General features: G+C 31.9%; 4 protein-coding genes and 1 pseudogene across 4 annotated transcripts; 2 read left to right on the top strand and 3 right to left on the bottom strand.

Annotated features, from left to right (window-relative positions):
* Positions 1 to 302: 302 nt before the first annotated feature.
* LOC128390079 (NKAP family protein CG6066-like) lies at positions 303 to 1,553 on the top strand. Its single transcript, XM_053349743.1, is given in 3 exon segments — positions 303 to 461; positions 464 to 678; positions 752 to 1,553. Coding segments are annotated over 3 exon segments (867 nt in total). The 5' UTR covers positions 303 to 424; the 3' UTR covers positions 1,367 to 1,553.
* Positions 1,360 to 3,816, bottom strand: LOC128390077 (calbindin-32-like). Its single transcript, XM_053349741.1, has 7 exons — positions 3,515 to 3,816; positions 2,931 to 3,190; positions 2,783 to 2,839; positions 2,560 to 2,696; positions 2,309 to 2,411; positions 1,914 to 1,985; positions 1,360 to 1,781 (listed from the first exon to the last, which is right to left on the bottom strand). The coding sequence occupies exons 1-7, from the start codon at positions 3,663 to 3,665 to the stop codon at positions 1,614 to 1,616; spliced, it is 948 nt and encodes a 315-aa protein (XP_053205716.1). The 5' UTR covers positions 3,666 to 3,816; the 3' UTR covers positions 1,360 to 1,613.
* A 91-nt stretch (positions 3,817 to 3,907) lies between these two features.
* LOC128390076 (protein RFT1 homolog) lies at positions 3,908 to 6,185 on the top strand. The gene is made up of 6 exons (XM_053349740.1): positions 3,908 to 4,094; positions 4,184 to 4,386; positions 4,548 to 4,944; positions 5,010 to 5,644; positions 5,765 to 5,888; positions 5,967 to 6,185. The coding sequence occupies exons 1-6, from the start codon at positions 4,035 to 4,037 to the stop codon at positions 6,150 to 6,152; spliced, it is 1,605 nt and encodes a 534-aa protein (XP_053205715.1). The 5' UTR covers positions 3,908 to 4,034; the 3' UTR covers positions 6,153 to 6,185.
* Positions 6,186 to 7,380: 1,195 nt separating this feature from the next.
* LOC128390078 (ras-related protein Rab-27A-like) lies at positions 7,381 to 11,540 on the bottom strand. Its single transcript, XM_053349742.1, has 7 exons — positions 11,370 to 11,540; positions 11,184 to 11,297; positions 9,999 to 10,162; positions 9,132 to 9,616; positions 8,955 to 9,040; positions 8,651 to 8,878; positions 7,381 to 8,241 (listed from the first exon to the last, which is right to left on the bottom strand). Exons 4-7 carry the CDS (start codon positions 9,318 to 9,320, stop codon positions 8,031 to 8,033), a joined length of 714 nt encoding a protein of 237 aa, XP_053205717.1. The 5' UTR covers positions 9,321 to 9,616; positions 9,999 to 10,162; positions 11,184 to 11,297; positions 11,370 to 11,540; the 3' UTR covers positions 7,381 to 8,030.
* On the bottom strand, positions 11,107 to 14,936 carry LOC128390071 (SR-related and CTD-associated factor 4-like; annotated as a pseudogene).
* Between the last annotated feature and the right edge of the window lie 911 nt (positions 14,937 to 15,847).

Genomic DNA, 15,847 nt, shown 5'->3' with positions numbered 1-15,847 from the left:
TCTATTTTAATCAATTGTTATGAATCTTGTATATTTTTTGCATCAATCTTTTTGTACTTAATCATAATTGTTATAAAAAAAAAGTCGAAAATAATTACAATTAACTCTCGAGAATTATTTTCGCTTTTATTGATTCAATTTCTAAATAAATAATCGATTGATTTATGATGATCATCATCTTCACTTTGATCTTCAATCTCAATCATACAGTTGATTGTTTTTTAATTGTTTCACTTTTTGATTAATCAAGATGACGAAAAGAAAGGGGGAGAGTAAAATATTTTCCCCCTCGACCGGAATATCGGATCTCTTGTTTTGAGTCCTTCGGATCCGAAGTGTTTTCATTTTTTGGGTGAAATGATTGTTTGTTTATTTGTTTCTCACTGGTTAATCAAATTATTTTGAATTAAATTGTGTTGGAATTATGGATCAGAGAGATGATTATTTTGCTTCAAGACGTCGTCAAAGGAGGAATTGGCAATTCGTGGAGTTTTAGATGTTTGGGATTCATCACCGAAAAAGCCGATCGATGATAGTGATGATGATGAAGAAGAAAGAAAAATTGATCAACCAACTGGATCTAAACGTAAAGTTGACAATTCACAATCAAGTGAGAGTGAGATTGATTTAAAGGCTAAAAAGAGTAAAAAAAGTCGGAAGAAAGGTAAGTGTACTCAAGTTAAATTCTATGTCTAACAATTTGATTTTGTTTCGTATTATTTATTCATTTGTCTTCTTTGTTTTTATACAGAAAAAACACAAACATAAATCAAAGAAGTCAAAGAAGTCAAAGAAAAGCCATAAACATAAACATCGATCAAAGAAACGAAAACGGACCAGTAGTAGCAGTGATAGTGAGGTTAGCAGCAGATCGGAAGATAGTGATGTTGATAGAGAGAAAGAATTGAAACCAGTTGGTCAGTATGATGAAGAACGAGAATTTCTTGAAGAAATGATGGAAAAACAGAAGCTGAAAGAAGGTGATGGTTCACAGGATTCAGATGATTCACAAATTGGTCCATCACCCAAAGGATCGGTTGCACTAATGTACGCGAATTGGGTCGGGCTCTTTTACCGGTGAAGGAGCGGCTATGGCTGCTTTGTGGCCGAAGGTAAAAGGATTCCCAGAAGAGGAGAAATCGGTTTAACCAGTGATCAAATCGAAGCGTATGAAGATGTTGGTTATGTGATGAGTGGTTCTCGTCATCGTAGAATGGAAGCCGTTCGGTTGAGAAAAGAAAACCAAATCTACAGCGCCGACGAGAAACGAGCCTTGGCCATGTTTAATCGTGATGAGCGTGCGAAACGTGAAAATAAGATTTTATCACAATTTAAAGAAATGATCAAAGCCAAGCAGGATAAATGATTCAAGTTTTGCTCTTTCACAAAATTTGACTTTCTCCTTGTAAATATTTATAAATAGATTCCATCATGATACCTGAACAATCCGCCTTCATGGACCAGTCAACATGTTTATTACCTGTATAATAATTGATTCTCACCAACTGACCATAAAGGATGTCAATTTTAAGATTAAAAATATTGCAAATCAATTTGTGTCTGTACAATGTTAATATAACATTAATCGTGTTTCTCTGTCATATTGGCCGATCTCAGGAACAAAGTAATATATTCCGTCGTCTTTTGGGATCTTTTTTATCTGCAACAAGTGAATTAAGGATAACAATCAACTCTTTTTTTGATATTCTTCCATCTCTGTCCATATCACAGCTTCTTAAAACCAGTTTCTTAACAACTTCAATTTGACCCAACTCATATTCCTAGGAAATAGTGAGAGAAAGAAAGAGAAGAAAAACAATTCCAACAATCAGAGAACATAAATTGAAGGATTAAAATCGAATTTTCAAAATGATCAAAAGTTCTTGTCATTTCCCTCGATTGAAAAGACTCACGTCAGTTTGTAATTCCACCAGATCTTTCAAGAAACCTTCGAGTTCTTCATTCTCGATTTGACCATTTCCATCCTAGAGAGAGAGAGAGAGAGAAAGATAAATAAAATTAGACAACAGAAAAGTTGACAGACTCAAAAAGATGAAGATATTAATAGAAAAAAAAACTAATAAGATTATTCAATTATATCTGATGAGGATTTTTTCCTCTTCTCATTTTCATGCTATTTAGTAACCACAAGGTTTAACTGACCTTGGATTGTACGTCAGTTCTGACCAGTGATAAACTAATAGTAGAACTTGTCAAACAACTTATATACTGATCGGGTAAATAATAAGGGTAATTAACATTGATTATTGTTATAACTTTTCCTCACGAAAAACATTATATTACTTACAATATCATATTTTTTGAAGATACGATTAATTACACTTGATTTAATCTTTTTACTCTTCATTAATTTTATCCTTTTCAGATAATTTGATTCAACTGGAAATAATCTATAAGGTAAACAAAGAAGAAGAGAAAATGATTAACAAACAGAATAAAAGAAATTTGATTGAAAGTTAAGATAGAAATTGAACAAATTGAAATTCATGTAGAAGAAAAGAAACAGTTTGGTAGTTAATTGTTAATTCGAAAACTCACTTGGCTAATTCACCGATCTGCAATTTACCGTCTTTATTGGAATCGAAAATTTCCAAAACAATATCAGCGATTTCTTGTAGTTCTTCCGGTTTGATGTTCTTCTTTCGCACTTTAGCATAAAAGTCTCGCAATAAACTCTACGAAAAGTGAATAGTAGTTAAAGAGATTCGATATCATAACAATTAGAACATAATTAACACACTAATTAGCCATTGATACTCACACTGAACTCTGAAGCGTCAATCGAGCCACTTTTATCTACATCATACTTTTTCCAGAGCTACGATAATGGACAAGGGATAGAAAAGAAAATAGAAACAATTAAGATTATGAGATTATCATGTATCTTAAAAGTTAATTTAGTAATTTACTTTCATGAAATAGACGCTCGACTTTAGGTGATTGCTGCCATCAAATATGATGGAAAAATTTTCTTCCAATGGAACCAATTGAGCTAATTCTTTAACTTCTAAACGGCCATTTCCATTATCATCATAAGCTCTCATGAAAGAAGCCTTGAAGTTTTCGAAAAACAATTTCGATATATTTTGTATGGATTTTGATGGAATGATACTGGCAAGAAGGTCGATTATAAAATCATCCAATTCTTGTCCTTCAATGTGACCATTTCCTAAAGGAAAACACAATAGAAAAGAAAAGTGATAACAATAGAATAACAAGATTTATATCAATCAATGAGTGTTATTGAAAAATTAATTCTCGATAAGATCGAAAGTAACACTTGAAATCTATTTGTAAGTAAATAGTAAAATAATATCGTCATGAGAAAAACAAAAATAGAAACAAAACAAAATCATTGAATCATCACAATAATAATATTATTCACCATTGATGATGATTGAGATGAAAAGAATAGAATAGCTAATTGAATTTTATCAACAATTTACAAGGGAATTAGTTGTTATCAAGGGTAATTAAAGTAAAATCTACTTACCATCATTGTCATAATGTTTCCAAATTTTGATGAAATCATTTGCTGAAAGAGTAACAAATTTGTTTGTCGTTGGGTCTCGATACTCACGAAATATATTTTCTCGAGGCTTAATGTGAATGAATTTCTCGGCTGAACCTAAGTCAATGGACATTTTCTCTCAAAACAAGTTGACATCATCAAAAAGAGAAAAGAAAAATACTTTAAAAACACTAAAACAATTGAAACGTAAAGCAATTACGCTAATCAGTAATCAATAAATTAAATAGATTTCCACTCGTTCAATTGTAACAAATAAATGAAAACCTTAGTTACCAATTTTTATTTGTTTACTTTTCTTCTTGATGGTGGCTCCATCTGGTGGCCTTTTTTATATTCACTGAAACTCAGATTCTTTTTTATTTTTGTTGTGATTGTGATTAAATTTTTTGTTACTCTTTGTTTTAGTTAATTAAATTAATTATATTCATGTGATTGTTATTCTTTTTTTTAGTAATAACTTTTGTTATTAGTGTGACTGAAAATGAGTTCTACTCTGGTCTCGGATGCTATGAGACATGCATCTTTTAACATCGTCTTTCAGGTGATTTATTTTATTCACTTTTCTTTGCTAACATAAACATTTCATATTAATTGTCTCTTGTGCTCTAATTTTTTTTTATCTATTTACAGATTTCTACACGTATTTTAACGTTCATTTTGAATATTTATATTCTCCGATATATTTCGGCTTACACTTTGGGTGTAATCAATGTTAGGCTACTTTTACTTTACACAACAACACAATTTATCAGCCGGGAACCGATGAGAAGGGTTTGCATAAGTGAAGCTAAATCACATCGTTGGCCCGCTCTAGTTAATTTAATTTGGTTAAAGTTAGTCTGTTATTCACTTAATTTGCTAAATTTTTCTAAAATCTTCTCAAGATTTTTTACTCTTCCATGATGAACCCTTTTTTTCCATTATTATCTCTAATTACAACTCATCATCTTTTGCTCTCGTTCTTATTGTCTTTTTTTTCCTCTTCTATTTTTAGTATCATCACAACGTTTATTTTTGGCTATGGTCTTTCTTATATTTGGTTAAATTGGGTTGAGCAACCAGATGATGATCAAGCTTTTGGATACCGTTTTGCTGTTCTTTTCATGCCCATCATTGTTGCCATCGAAATGATCTCAGAGCCAATGTTTATTTATTGTCAACTTCAGAATCACGTCAAGATTAGGATCAACATCGAAGCCATTTCGCTGATCATAAGATGCTTTGTTATGGCTCTTTTCGTCCAAAGTTATCCCTCTAGTGCTGTGATAATTTTTCTATTTTCCCTTTTAATTTCGTCTATTGCGTTGACATTCATGTATCACACTTACTTTGCCTTCAAGCTCAATCTTGATCTGCCTTATAGTCATTACTTTCCCGATCGAAATGCTCAGGTAATTGATTTCTATTAATTTAATATTCTGAGTTATTTTTAATTTTCTATTTTCTCCTTTTACAGCCTCTCATTGATTCAAATCTTCTTAAACTAAATTTTAGCTTCTTTTCACAAACAATCATCAAACAATTTCTCACTGAAGGAGAAAAGTTCATCATGACGTTTCTTAATCCAATGACCTTTGAAGAACAAGGAATTTTCGATATTGTCAACAATTTAGGATCTCTTGCTGCCCGTTTCATTTTCCAGCCAATCGAGGAAAGTGCTTATATACTTTTCGGTAAACTGATTGTCCGAGGAAAACACGCAAAGCAAGATCGTAAAAAGTACAAAATTGCTATGGACACACTGAGAGATTTGTTTAAATTGATGTCACTTTGTGGCTTAATTATCTTTGTTTTTGGATTCAACTACTCACAATTGGCGTTGAAAATTTACAATGACAAACACCTTGGTCGAGGTTTGGCCATAACATTGATGCGTTGTCACTGTTTCTACATTTATTTAATAGCAATCAACGGTGTTAGTGAAACTTTTACCTTCGCTGTGATGTCTAAGGATCAAATTGATAGATTTAATGTTTGGCTAATTGGATTTTCAGTCGTTTATTTAATCATTGCATCTACTACATCAATTATCGGTGCAACTGGTTTAATCCTTGCAAATTGTATCAATATGATTTGTCGTATAATTTTCAGGTGAATTGAAAGAAAAAATATTTTCTAATTACGATCCTCATAATTTCTAAATCTAATTCTCTCTCTCTCTCTCTCTCTCTCTCTCTCTCTCTCTCTCTCTCTCTCTCTAAATCATTTCAGCTTCAAATTCATCATCGAATGCGTACTAAGTCAAAAACAAGAGAACCCGCTGGTGGGAATTTTTCCACACCGCAAAGTTCTTGCCGCAAGCGGTATTATTTTTGGATTAACTCGATTATCAGAGGTAATTTAGCTCAAATTATTCTTTTAGAAAAAATCAATCAATCAAATTAATTTCTATTCTTAATTTCCGCTATTCTAGACAACTTTATGCTGTTCCAATTGGACTGACTCGATAATCCATGTAATCTTTGGTGGATTACTTTTCTTTTTAATCTCAATCATAATCTATTGTAATGAACCGAATGCCATTGCAATGATGGATCAAATCCCTTTATTTAAGATACTTTTTAAATTCATCAAGCCCAAAAAACTCAAAAAACAATAAATCACTAATTAAGTATTTTCAAAAAAGTTATCAATCCATCAACTTAACAATTGCTCAGAAATCCCTTGATCATATTTGATTATTATGCTTGAGCAATTTGAGACTAAACCTGAGATCAGTCCATTGATTGGATGTGATTAAATTACTTTGAAACTATTGGTTATCAAAATAATCTATTCAAATTAATAGAGGATTAATTGTCGTCTTAACATGGCTTCCAAATTAAAGCCAACAATTTATAATCAGATAAAATGAGAATCGAGTAAAAAAAACAACGAAGAAATTTGATGATTTGGTTGATGATTAGTCGAAGAAAAGTTAAATTGTCAATAATCTATTGAAATTAATACAAAATTGAGAAAGAATACGAAACAGAGAAAGAGAAGAGGATGGAAGATCATCAACTGGTCTCCATTCGGAACTCAGGTAACTTTTTTCTCTGCCGATGCAACCGTAACAATCGCCTTTTCGATTTTCTCTCTACATCACACCTTCTTTCTATTCCCTAGCATGACTCAATCTAATTACATTTGAATCTAATTCTGATTCAATTTCACTGTTGAGTCTTTAATCAATCAATTTACATAATAGGTTGGACCACGCAGAGTTAGGTGAATTTATAATTAAATAATTGCCAGAAAACTGATCTGATTTCAATTTTTTTTCAGTATTCAAATTTAAAAGGGTTCTAATTTTATATGTGAGCCTAAGTTTTTTCGAAAAATTCTCTGAGTTTTCGAAAATTCGAACTTAAACTCAAAATTCGACAAAAAGCACTTTTCACGAATTCGAAAGAGCCTAGAACATTTATTTTTCACTCAAATTTCCTTTTAAAGCTATAATTTAAATTGTCTCAATCTTCTTAATCACTTTCAGTAGTTAAAAATATACAAAATAATACAATAAAAATTTTAGATTGTAATAAGTGCTTAACTTCCAGAATAATCGAAACAATCAAACTTGTCAGTTACAAATCAACTCAATTCATTCAATTGAACCATAACTTGTTTTAATTAACTAATCAACTAATTAAGATTCTATTGATAATTGGTGCACGTAATTGTCGTTAATCACAAGTGAAAACGGTAAAGGTGAAAGTTAATTGATTAAGTAACTGAATTACCTATTTGAAGGCAAACTAACGGAAGTTTGTTAATTACAACTAATTGTTAGCTGATTGTTATCAATTTAACTTAACAATCACAACAGAAAACTGAAAACAATTAAATCAATTTGTTCAATTAATTGACTTTATTTATATACAGAATAATAATTCATTTAGTCATTAGTAAATTTCTCTGTGATTAATTAATTGATTCACATTTTGGACTAGAAATAAATTTGAAAGGGGAAAAAATTTAACTGTCAACGAGATGGAGAAACAATTAATTTAATCAAATCAAGTTCACCATTTAGACCAGTTGATTAAATTTGATTGACTTGATAACTCTTGATAGGTAATTAAACTGATTTAATTTGATTTGATTTGATTTGATTTGAATGAAATGTCTTAAAATTTGAGGCCATTATTTGATTAACAGATTTGTTCAAAAGTCAATGATTATAATCATATCAATCAACTGATCATTTTAAATATTAGAAATGATTACAATCAATATAGTTGATGAAGAATGTTAATTGTGTTTTGATTTTTGTAATTAAAAAATCACGATCATTTGGTCCATGTTGATTTGTTTGATTTCCATTTATTTTTGTCGATAGAGAGAAAATTAATCCAATAATTAAATACGATTTGTGTTTATGGTTTAACTTTTTCTGTTTATATTATTGTCGGAGTTTTAAATTGACCACTTAAGATGTATGATGATGATAAAAGTGATCAAATTAAATTGTTCAAGGCACCAAGAACCAGGTTAATCAACACGAAGAACAAGATGATTTAGATTTGGATTCGTCGTCCTCTTCCAATTTTAAGGTCGACCCGCAATTTCCCGTCAGCGCCCGTGTTGACAGGAATAAACTACTTTCGACCACTCGTTGCATCCGAACCATAACAAGATCTAATAAGGTGTCGATCGCTTTGGCCACATTCAAACCAGTCGCGGCACTGGTTTCGAAATAAGGAAGCCTATTGATACAAATAACAGCCAACAATTAAACAATTAAGACTAAATTAACACTGAAGCTTAAGGCAACAATTGCTGAGTTAATTTTTTGTTTGAAAATAATGGACAATCAGTCAAATTGTTGATTAACATAGTAGCTTTCACCATGAAAGTGTTTAAATTGCTACTCCAATTGAAATATTGTTTTGATGATGATCAAGTGTATTAATCAAATGGGTTAACACTGTAATTAATTAACTTTGATGAGCTATTGTTTGATTTGAGTCTCACTGAACTAACTTATCCTTATAATGTTTTCCATCTGTCATAAAATAATAACAGTTAATGTGAATACAAATGATCACTATTTATTCAATGAAAAAGTTTCTATTGAAAGTGATTAGTTTTAATTGTTGAGACTTAATTGCTCACCCATATTTTTGTGCCTCTTGTTTAGCTCGTTCCTCGGAAACAACTCGTTTCTCAAATAGATCAACCTTATTACCACAAAGTATTACATCGGGATCGTTACAATAAGCATGAGTCTTTAATTGATCTAACCAACCACGAATATTGATAAATGATTGTTCACTTGTTATATCGAAGATCAAAATGAAGCCCATTGCATCACGAAAAAAAGCCGTTGTTAAACTACGAAATCTGTTGATTGATAGTAAATTTTTCACAATTAGAATCAAAATTTTATCAAGTTAATTGTTTTCCTTTCATTACAAACCTTTCTTGACCTGCAGTGTCCCATAGTTGAAGGTGAATCCGTTGACTTCTCCTTGAAACTCCGTCTAAATTTTGTGGCTTATAAACCTGATTAAGAAAATTGAAACAATTGATTAACTAATGTTACATTGGTTAAGAAAACAATCGTAACTATGATTAAAACAAGCAATTAACTTACAACTCTTTTCTCCCTGAAATCAATTCCAACGGTTGATATAAATTTACCATCAAATGAACCATCAGTATATTGGTAAAGGAAACTTGTCTTACCCACTCCCGAATCACCAAGAGACAAAAATTTAATCAAATAATCATAATCAGGAGCCGAAGGGCTATGATTGGGAAGTTGATTTTTTCCGGTCATCATTAACCAATCGATTCTTTTAATATCAGGCCTTGATTTTGATCACTCAAATTGATAATATTGACAAATAAGATGAAGTAAAAAAAAGTAACAACAATCAATCGAGTAAGTATTGTCAAGTGTTGGCAGTTGAAGTGATTTTTTTGGCAATTTTTTGATTCGTTTTCACTATTCTCTTTTTATCTCTTCGTTTATTAGTTGATTGTTTTGTATTTTATTGATTGTCACTGTTTATTGGTCCCTTTATACTCCAATTAGGTTGATACAATGTCAAAATTAACCTTGTCAATAGTAGATACCTGTTGCAGGGAAGATAAAAGATAGACAAGAAGATAAACAAGTTAAAAGGAAGATGAAATTAATGAGAGAAACAGGAGATGAAGTTAATAGTAATTAAAGTTAATCATTGAGAAAACAATGAAACAGGTAAACATTTAATTCTCAATCAAGAATAAATGATTAAGGAGATGAAAGAAATTTTTGATTACTATTTAACAAGAGAAATCGTTTTACTTCAACATAGGGAATTGTAACCCAATTGTTGATTGTCATTTCCAATCAATCAGCAAGGGGTTTGAATCAAACTAATTGAGTATTTCAATTAAGATTAAGTATTATAAAAAAAAGCAATACAATAATGACCAGTGGTTTTCAGTTAATATCAAGGTAACAATAACATACCTGAATTATTTTACATTGGGAAGTACAAAATTGACCAGCAGATGAAAAGCAATCATTGTCTATGGTGAAAAGAAGCAGCAATTAATTGATCTTTAATTATTCCAATGGTAATTTAGGTTGTTAATTGTCACCAGAACAAAATCATGGTTAATCCTTAATTTTCACTATTTGATGAAAAAGAAAAAGAGAAAACGATTTATAAATTATAACGGTTCATCTAATTGAGAATCGAGGTGGACACAGTCAAAGAACCAAAGACTAACATAGGAAAATATTACTAAGAGTCTATGGAATCAAGAACAGGAAGAAAAGGTTCACACTGAAAGAGAAACTCAATTGAAAGAATAAGAAAAAATTTATTTTGGATGAGAAACTCTGATAATAATTAAAACATATGTTTCCTCGGAATTGGTGACAACAACTTTATGGAAGGAGGAAGAGAGATGATCATCATCATGGTGAGAGAGAGAGAGAGAAAGGGATGAAAATTAGAGAGACAAAGAGAAAGAGAGAAAGAGAGAAACTAATGTCGAGATGATAATTTGATATTCTAGGTAAGGCCATCTACAGAATGGGAGAAACTTCATTTTATTGATTAATTTCGTCTCTTTTTCTTGTCTCTGTCTAATTAACTGATTGGATGGATGAAATTGTGGTAACAATTAAGCTGATTAATGATCGATATTATCAAGAATCAAAATGCTTTTATTTTGATTGAAATTTAATTTCCATCATTTTGTTTTCAACTTTTTCAGATACACTTTAAAGTAGTATATTTGAAATATTTGATTGGTTTCTAATTATCAGTTGATTTAATAAATAATTTCTAAATTAATAATTATTATTAATCAACAACACGTTATAAAGGTGAAATCAATTTGGAGTTAAATGATTTCGCAATTGAGTTTTGTTTTTAGAAGAAAAAGAAAACTTAATTGATTGAAATTATCATTGGATTAAAGTTTGATTTGAATCTATGAGACATTAAATTAATCTATCGGAGCTTAATTTAATTAGATTCATGGTATGTTAATTAAGTTGCTTTTAATTGCTACAATTTTTGAAATTGTTTCAAAAGTAATAAAAGATTTAATTATGATTGTTATTGTTATTTGATATGAATATTATAGTAATTATGACGATAATTATTGGAAATTATTGGTCGTAAAGGAACACTAGTTGAACCTGGAATAACGAATGGTTGAGGTGGTGGTGGTGGTGGTGGAATTCCAACAGGTAGAACTGACTGCGCCATCGAAGTCGGTACAGGTTGTTGTGTCATAGCTGGTGGAACGAGACCTTTGAGAGATAAATTTGGACATTAAAATCAGAGACAAAGGTGAAAAGTAGAGTAAATAGACTAAAGCTTACCAGAAGGAGGCGGTATACCCGACGGCGGTGGTATACCTGGAGGAGGCATTCCAAATGGAGCCGGCATACCTGATGGAGGAGGCATACCTGGAGGAGGCATGCCTGGTGGTGGCATGCCTGATGGAGGTGGTAAACCTGATGGAGGAGGTATACCGGGTGGAGGAATACCCGATGGAGTGGCAAACCTGGGGTGGCATACTGGAAGGAGGTATACCTGAAGGAGGTGGTATGCTAAATGGAGGGCTGTAGGTGGAACTGCTGGGACCGGCGTTGAAACTGATACCATTGAAGGCACAGGTATTAACGATGGTTGAGTGAGCATTGCTACTTGGATCATTCGTTCCTCGTTTTCTTTGGCTTTTCGATTTCTAATTTCTGTGAAATTTTTAAATAAAAATAATTTATGTTTCAATTTTTCAAAAGTTAATCAAAATTTAACATCAAATTCTGACACTTACCTTTCAATTTTTCTGGTACAGTATCTTCATCGATCATACCACCATCTTCGAGCAAGTCAATATCGACATTATCATCAAGTTTGTCATAGGGAATGTAACTTGCGCCAAGCTCAACATCCCAACAATCTTTATACTTTTGCCTTTCATGCCTTTGCCGGGAGCCCAAGCCATCTAATTAAAAGAAAAGTTGATGAAATTCGGTCATCGGAAAATCAATAAACAAATACACACCTTGATAGTGCTACCATGAAGTTTAAAATTTTTTAATTGATTCAATGCTCTGTAAGCATCTTGTCTACGATTCATACAAACATATCCACAACCTCTGGGAGGATGAGCTGAAGGAAAAAAATTGACATTAATTTTCATAATTTTCTCGAAAAAAAGTATTTCAAATGAGATAAGAATTACTTACATCGATACTGTTGATAGTTCCGAACTCTCCAAAAGTATTGGAAATATCGGCTTCTGATACTAACTTTGGAACATGACCTAACCATAAAGTTGTGCTACAAATTGTAAGAAAACCTTTTCTAATTTGTGGTAACCCTCGTCGCCGTCTTTCCTTTCCTTTTCTCGTTCTTTTCTCTTTCTTTACTATCAGGTGACAAACTAATTCGATCGCCTCTTCGGCCACCTCGTGGTGAACGAGATTCATAGTTTCTCCTACTATCATTAGATGATCTCCAAGGAGAACGAGACCGGCTTCGTTTAACTCTTTCATCTTTGTCCCGGTAACTAGACCTTTGAAATCTTGAATTTCGACGAGGTGACCGTGAACGAGATCTTGCATTCATATCATTATCTCTTTCTGGACCATTATAATCGTAATGACGTTTGTTATCATTTGAATAGTTTCGATCCATTCGGGATTGATAGGGAGCGGGCTCTTCATTATAAACTAAAGGTCCACTAGAAATGACAGGATCTAACCGGGTATTTAAACGATTTATAACATTTTGAGGGTAAGTGAAGGTATCAGTTGGAACTTTCTCCGATTGCATAGTATCTCTATTAGGTGCATTGTTATCGGTATGACTTGAATCGATCTCATGATGTGAACTAAAAGCTGGTTTAGAATCGATGATTGATGAAATGAAGGAAGAGTCCGATATATCTCGATCGTTTCCACTATTTATCTGAGAATTATTATCCTGGTGTTGTTGAATGTTTTGTTGCATTTGTTGTAAACGCTTAAGAAGCTCTGGATTGGATAATAAGTTTTGAGCCATACTCAGGGCAAGGGGATTAGCATTGGCATCTTCATTGTTTAAGGCAACACTTGTTGGTGGCTCAGCTTCAGTTGGAGTTTCACTTTTATCGTCATCTTCATCTTCACTATAATCAAAATCTAACAGTTTCTTATCAAATCGTACGGCGTTTTGTTGTGAACCTCCAGAATCAACAACACCAGCAGATGACCCGCCGATACTGGAACCATTATTGGAATTGTTGACAAGTCCTAATGTAGTTGCCAATTTGTGTAAACTCAACACCAAATTTGTATCAGAGTCAGCTTTATTACTACCACTTGGTAGATCGTTGTTAACACTTTCTGAAGGCGAACCTTCATACTTAATTTGTCCTAAATTTGCGTTTGGATTAGCCATATCTAGTAGAGGTTGGATAATCTCACTAGAAAATACATTATTCCGTTGCCAAGGTTCAATACCCGCACAATCTTTGGCTATTGTAGAGAGAATAGAAAGAATAATCATTAAAACCTAATAAGCACTTTGCCTAATTTGGTAAATTATACAAATAACTGAAATCGATGGGTATTGATGAGAGATAAAGATATTTCTCACAGAAATTTCAATGATATCGAATCTCGATCTGCATAAATTTGACCAATTTAACAGAATCGAAGATGAATCTTGAAAATTAAGATTAAAGGTAATGTATATGTGTAATACCTTGTCTTCTTGTGGACAAGTTAAAAAAAGGTTTTGAAATGTTTGGTTAAAATTTCTAGTAAATCTTGGGCCGAAAACATCTTTCTCAGCTCCAAATTGGTGCCTTGATTGGCGGACAATTGAGTCGATCACATATAAACCGGGTATTTTGTATTCCGGTCGACACTGGATTGAGATATTCCAATTTCCAACAGGATGAAACAATTTTTTTTTCGCAAAATCGAAAGATAACAAGTGATAAAAGTAGAAAAAATTTCCACACGAAGACATGAAAAAGAGAAAATTTCAGTTAGTTGATAAATAATACAAACGAATGACCATGAATTAAATTCTTCATACCTTTGCTATGAATCTTTCGACGCTTTGAACAATGTGTTTATACATTTTAATCCCTTTAATGGCAACTTTTGTAATTTGGCTCATCTTTGCCTTAGAGATGGGAGGTTTAACCTCATAGAGCGATGAGAGCTAGAATGGTAGAGAGGAAAAAGGTAAATGAAAATAAGAAGAAGAAAAAAGAAAAACAATAAACATGAGTAACATAGAATTGATTGTGATTGAACAATAAACACAAAAAATTAGTCGAATCGAGGCTTGACAAGCAAAGAATAATCTTTTAACCAGATGACAATCATGATAAAGAGATAAATAGATGGATAGATGAGAGTGAAAGAGAAACAGAGAAAGAGCGAGAGAGAGAGAAGTATGTAGGAAAAGAACAGAGTATCACGCAGCTAACTTTCTTGTGACAGTTGAAAGATCAACATTCCCAAGAACAAGGTAGAAAAATGTTCCAAAGAAGAACAAATAATCTGAATAAAATAAAGCAAATGAATGCTGAAATCCACCAGTGAGTAATAAAGATGAAAATGAAACAAAGTCACCCAAGTAAAAGGCAAGAAAACACACCAGCCAAAAATAAGACTACACATTATGTTTACCTCTGCATTAAAAGCTTGAACCAATTCCATGTTAACATAAAAATCAATGGTCAGGTTAAATTAATTGAAATGATCAGAGAATGATTATAATTACAGTTGACTGACAATTAAATAAGAAGAAAAAAAAAGATGATTATTTAATTAATAAGAACATTTTTGTCAACAAAATCAATTCAAAAATTTGTACATGGAAAAAAACACACAAGACAGAAGGAGAAAGAGAGAGAAAATGAGTAATGGAAAGAGAGAGAGAGAAAAGGGAGAGGAAAAAGGGATGGAGACTAAGGGAGAATAGAAGAAACTGGAAGAGGGAGCGTAGAATAAGAAAATCGATGGATCGGGAGCAGCAAAATGGCGGAATTGAATGGGACTATTAATCCATTACCATGGAGACAATTTGATTTAATTGCTTTTCTTTTCGATTAATTAACAATAATTTAATTTTCTCAACAATTTAGAAGAGTTTTTTAGTACAATTAATCGAATTTGTTAGTGAAACATTTTCTCTTTCATTTCCAATGTGTTTCTAAAGTGTTTCCAGCCAACGCCATAGAGAAACACTAAGCCGGTTTATTCCTTGTGGTCTCTTTATTTACTATTTTCTTAGTTTTTGTTTTCTTCAACCGGTTAATTATTTTGGTCTTTGGTTGATTATTTAAATTCATCTTATCCTCTTTTCTATGAGGCTTTTTTGAGTTTTTCCATTGGAATTAGTTGTTTGTTGAATGGTTTCTCATCTTTAACCAATTCAAGATGCTCTTGAATTATGTGCATCAAATCCAACTCTTGATTATGGTGAACCATTATCTTGGTTTAATTGTTATGGTACTTCTAAAGGTTCAGATGTCCTTCGTTTTGGGCTCAATTGTTCCGATTTTTTTACCTGAAGGAATCAAATAAACTGCTCATTACAATGGACCTAAATGATTTTTGAAGATTAATCTCAAATTGAGATTCGCAATTTACTTCAAACTTCAACTCGTTTCCAAATTGAACTAATTTTAATAGTTTGCCAAGTTAATGCTACAATTTAAATGTACTATTAATATTATTCAAAACAATTGGTTAGTTTAATTTAGCAAATTTTAATGTTCTTGCTTTTTTAGCGACAAATTTCTGTTTTACTATTTATTGTTTTTTTTATCAACAGTTCGTCAAAAAAT

The sequence above is a fragment of the Panonychus citri genome, unplaced genomic scaffold (assembly GCF_014898815.1).
Source record: "Panonychus citri isolate SS breed McGregor unplaced genomic scaffold, ASM1489881v1 Contig00114, whole genome shotgun sequence".
Taxonomy (NCBI): Eukaryota; Metazoa; Arthropoda; class Arachnida; order Trombidiformes; family Tetranychidae; genus Panonychus; species Panonychus citri.
This window is presented reverse-complemented; position numbering and strand designations above follow the sequence as displayed.

Excerpts from the sequence above, each read along its gene's own strand:
- LOC128390077 (XM_053349741.1), bottom strand. The coding sequence starts at position 3,665 with ATGTCCATTGACTTAGGTTCAGCCGAGAAATTCATTCACATTAAGCCT. Across the intron at positions 2,840-2,930 it reads CGAGCGTCTATTTCATGAAA|CTCTGGAAAAAGTATGATGT; the intron begins GTAAATTACTAA and ends CCATTATCGTAG. Across the intron at positions 2,697-2,782 it reads TTGACGCTTCAGAGTTCAGT|AGTTTATTGCGAGACTTTTA; the intron begins GTGAGTATCAAT and ends CACTTTTCGTAG.
- LOC128390078 (XM_053349742.1), bottom strand. The coding sequence starts at position 9,320 with ATGATGACCGGAAAAAATCAACTTCCCAATCATAGCCCTTCGGCTCCT. Across the intron at positions 9,041-9,131 it reads ATTTCAGGGAGAAAAGAGTT|GTTTATAAGCCACAAAATTT; the intron begins GTAAGTTAATTG and ends TTTCTTAATCAG. Across the intron at positions 8,879-8,954 it reads GACACTGCAGGTCAAGAAAG|ATTTCGTAGTTTAACAACGG; the intron begins GTTTGTAATGAA and ends ATCAATCAACAG.
- LOC128390076 (XM_053349740.1), top strand. The coding sequence starts at position 4,035 with ATGAGTTCTACTCTGGTCTCGGATGCTATGAGACATGCATCTTTTAAC. Across the intron at positions 4,095-4,183 it reads CTTTTAACATCGTCTTTCAG|ATTTCTACACGTATTTTAAC; the intron begins GTGATTTATTTT and ends ATCTATTTACAG. Across the intron at positions 4,945-5,009 it reads TTCCCGATCGAAATGCTCAG|CCTCTCATTGATTCAAATCT; the intron begins GTAATTGATTTC and ends CTCCTTTTACAG.